Here is a 3,406-nt window from a genome sequence, read left to right as displayed (position 1 = left end):
AGTAACGTTAGAAAAACTACAACACCACACCAGATCTAGCTAGACTAGAAACAAAACAACAGGCACGCCGCACCTGCGAGCCGGCCAAAGAGTAAGGTATGTTCGACTTCATGCAGCGCCGGCTGCGCCGACAGCCTTCTGCAGCCGGCTGACTTGAAGCAGCCAATGGCATTCACTGCCTCAAGTCAGGCAGCTGCAGCCTGCTGTCGGCTGTCATGAAGTCGACTACACCTGTAGGCTAACGTTTTGAGTGACGAGCGCGAGACGCCGAAATGGCTGACAATACAATTCTTAATGGAAAGTTCACTTATAAAAAGTTGCCAAATGGTTCAGTTGATAAAACCAAAGTAATCTGTATCTTTTGTAGTTGTGAACTAAGCTATCATCGCAGCACATCTAGTCTAAAATATCACTTGATGGCCAAACACACTGCTGACGCTAAATCTGCGCCTCCTCGTCAAAGCCAGGCGACAATGGATGACTTCAGACAGAAGCCCATGGACAACACAACTAAAAAGAAAGTTACTGCAACCATAGCTAAATGGGTGGCTACTGCATGTAGGCCTATTAACGTTGTGGAGGACGAGGGTCTAGCTGATATCATTCGCATTGCATCCAACGACTGGACCTACAAATTGCCTTCTAGAGCCACCATTACAAGCCACGTACAGACATTGCACGAAACAGAGAAGGCTAAGGTACAGCAGGCGTTGGAGGAGACAAAATCAGTTGCGTTCACTGGTGATTACTGGACTTCCCTCAGTAATCACAACTACCTCGGGGTCACAGCCCATTACTTTGATCCACAGTGGAAACTTCAGTCGCATGCTTTGACTGTTTTAAAGACAGAAGATAGACACTTCGCTAATGCTGTTGCAGAGCACTTTATGCTAGTAGCTAGAGAGTGGGACATTCAACACAAAGTTGTCTCACTGACCACTGATAGTGCACGCAACATGATTGCAGCGGCCAGGCAGCTCCCCTTTGAGCACATGCCGTGCATCGCACACATTGTGCACCGAGCCGTCACAGTTTCTCTAACCAACAGCCCGTTTGACAGCGCATTGGCAAAATGCAGAAAAGTTGTGGGACATTTTAAGCACAGCCCAGCAAACCAAGCGGAGCTCGAGCAGCAACAAGTCGCACATCATCAGAATAAAGAATCACTCGCACAGGAAGTGTCAACCAGATGGAATAGTACCCTGGAAATGATCAAGCGTGTTCAGCGGAATGCTGAACCTCTGAGAGATGCACTGGCCCAGCACACAACCAATGTCGCCATGCCAACAGCTACTGAGCTGGAGAAACTGAAGAAGCTCGAGGCTGTGCTGGAGCACTGCAGGTAATTTATTGTGTATCCGTGCTGTGTGTGTATATCTGTTTGTTTAATAATCAAAGTAGGTCTGTGTCAGAACAGTAACGTTAATGATTGGGTGTGTGTGTTTATGTGCCTGCAGCTATGCATGTGTGAAATATATGAGTGAGAGAACTCTGTGTGAATTACAGTAGGCCTAACTAGTTCCCCACTAAAGTGCTTCTCTATATTATTGCAGGTATGTTTCTGAACTTCTGGGAGGAGAGACGTTTGTGTCTTGCTCAGCGGTGCTGCCAGCATTATGTCATCTGTCGCGAGTGATGGAGGTCACTGAGGACGACCCAGCTTACATGATCAAGTTCAAAGAAACCTTCGCAGCAGACATGGAAGGTCGCAAGGAGAAGACCAACATCACATGGCTGAGAGTTGCGACAGCACTTGACCCAAGGTCAGATAGCCATGCTTCATTCTTACACTCATCCTCATTCTCAGCATTGTTTCTCCCAGTGTGTTTGATTTGTTAGGTTGCTTGCTTCTTTACTTTGTATTTTAGAATTTAACACTGTAGAGATCGGGGTATTGTCGCAATTTTGTTATACCTGTACTTGCATTAAAGTTGCATTTGATTTCAAGGTTTAAGGACCTCAAGTGTCTGGGCAAACCTCACAGGGCTAAGGTGTGGGATGCGATCCGCGCCTTGCTCCTGGAAATGGAGAGGCATGCACAGCCGGTTAACCAAGTCACGCCTGAGCCTCCTATGAAGAAACCAACTCTCATGCTTGCACATAAGTCTTCGTCTGATGAAGAGGAGGACAGTATTGAGCAATGTCTGGAGCACTACAAGGCAGAGCCTCTTGCTGGCATGGATGACTGTCCCCAGGAATGGTGGTCCACACATGAAGGGGCACACAGTGAAATGGCCTGCCTTGCACGCAAGTACTTGGCAACACCAGCCACATCTGTACCATCTGAAAGGTTGTTTTCACTGTCTGGGCATGTTGTTCAAAAGAAGCGAGCTTCCCTGTTGTCTGAAAATGTCAACAGGCTTGTCTGTTTGAGTAAGCAAAGAAGTAGTAGGCCTTTTATTGGTTACTGTTAATTCTTTCATATGTTCGTATTTTTCTGAAATAAGAGGCTGGGTTGATGAGCCTCTGGTGAATAGAGAGTCCTAGTTTACCTTACATGTGCACTTTATAATTTTATTTTGTATCGCCCTATTTTGATCCCTTAGAAAGGGGTGTTGAAGGGGCTGTTTGTGTGAAAAGGTATGAAATTTAATTGTGTGAAATTGAACACTACATGCCAATGTTGTTTTCAATAAAAAATATTTGCACAAAACAAGCCGATCCACTTTTCCATGTTGATAGAGCATTAAAATGAGAACAAATAATGGGACAAAAAAAAATCAAGGGACATTTAGTATAGATAAAAATGTGCGATTAATTGCGATTAATCGCGAGTTAACTATGACATTAATGCGATTAATCACGATTAAATATTTTAATCGTTTGACAGCTCTAATTTAGAGGGAAATTCATCTAAATACATGTCATAACTTATCCAGAGCAGTATGCAAAATAATAAAATAATATTTTATAGAACTGTTAAATCTAAATGTCAAATGTTAAATCTAAATGTTAAATCTAAATCTAAATGTTAAATCTAAATGTTAAATCTAAATATTACATTTTAATCTAAATCTTAAATATTTAGTTAAATATTTAGCTAAATATTAAGTTAAGCTAGAGTCAATGGAGGCTTTGGACATAGACAATGAATCTGATTTATTTTCTCTCCATTATGTGTACATTCCCAGGATCAATCGGACATTGAATGAGTTTAAAGCTGCATTTAATATTCATTCAATCTCCATTGAAGCCAACAGAACCCCAGTTCAGCTTTTCACACTAGACAGACATCTTCTGTTACTTAACAATCCTGAAACTGCAACTGACGAAAGAACAGTGGACTCAGTATCAGCATCTCTTGCACATGACTCCTTTTGCCCACTTAACCAACAGGATTTGCAAGAATTGGTTGTTGCAGTAAACCCTCTTGAAAATGATGGAAACAAGGGAAAAACATTATATC

General features: G+C 42.6%; 1 protein-coding gene across 1 annotated transcript; it reads left to right on the top strand.

Annotated features, from left to right (window-relative positions):
- Positions 1-473: 473 nt before the first annotated feature.
- Positions 474-3,152, top strand: LOC124488563 (E3 SUMO-protein ligase ZBED1-like). The gene is made up of 4 exons (XM_047051253.1): positions 474-1,342; positions 1,554-1,763; positions 1,949-2,276; positions 3,132-3,152. Exons 1-4 carry the CDS (start codon positions 474-476, stop codon positions 3,150-3,152), a joined length of 1,428 nt encoding a protein of 475 aa, XP_046907209.1.
- Positions 3,153-3,406: the final 254 nt, after the last annotated feature.

This window comes from Hypomesus transpacificus, unplaced genomic scaffold (assembly GCF_021917145.1).
Source record: "Hypomesus transpacificus isolate Combined female unplaced genomic scaffold, fHypTra1 scaffold_143, whole genome shotgun sequence".
Taxonomy (NCBI): Eukaryota; Metazoa; Chordata; class Actinopteri; order Osmeriformes; family Osmeridae; genus Hypomesus; species Hypomesus transpacificus.
The sequence above is the reverse complement of the archived record's forward strand: the minus strand, read 5'-3'. Positions and strand labels throughout refer to the sequence as shown.

Bases quoted from the DNA above. Each gene is read 5' to 3' on its own strand.
- LOC124488563 (XM_047051253.1), top strand. From the start codon at position 474: ATGGATGACTTCAGACAGAAGCCCATGGACAACACAACTAAAAAGAAA. The intron at 1,343-1,553 runs GTAATTTATTGT...ATATTATTGCAG, and splicing joins GCTGTGCTGGAGCACTGCAG to GTATGTTTCTGAACTTCTGG. The intron at 2,277-3,131 runs GTACCATCTGAA...GTACATTCCCAG, and splicing joins TGGCAACACCAGCCACATCT to GATCAATCGGACATTGAATG.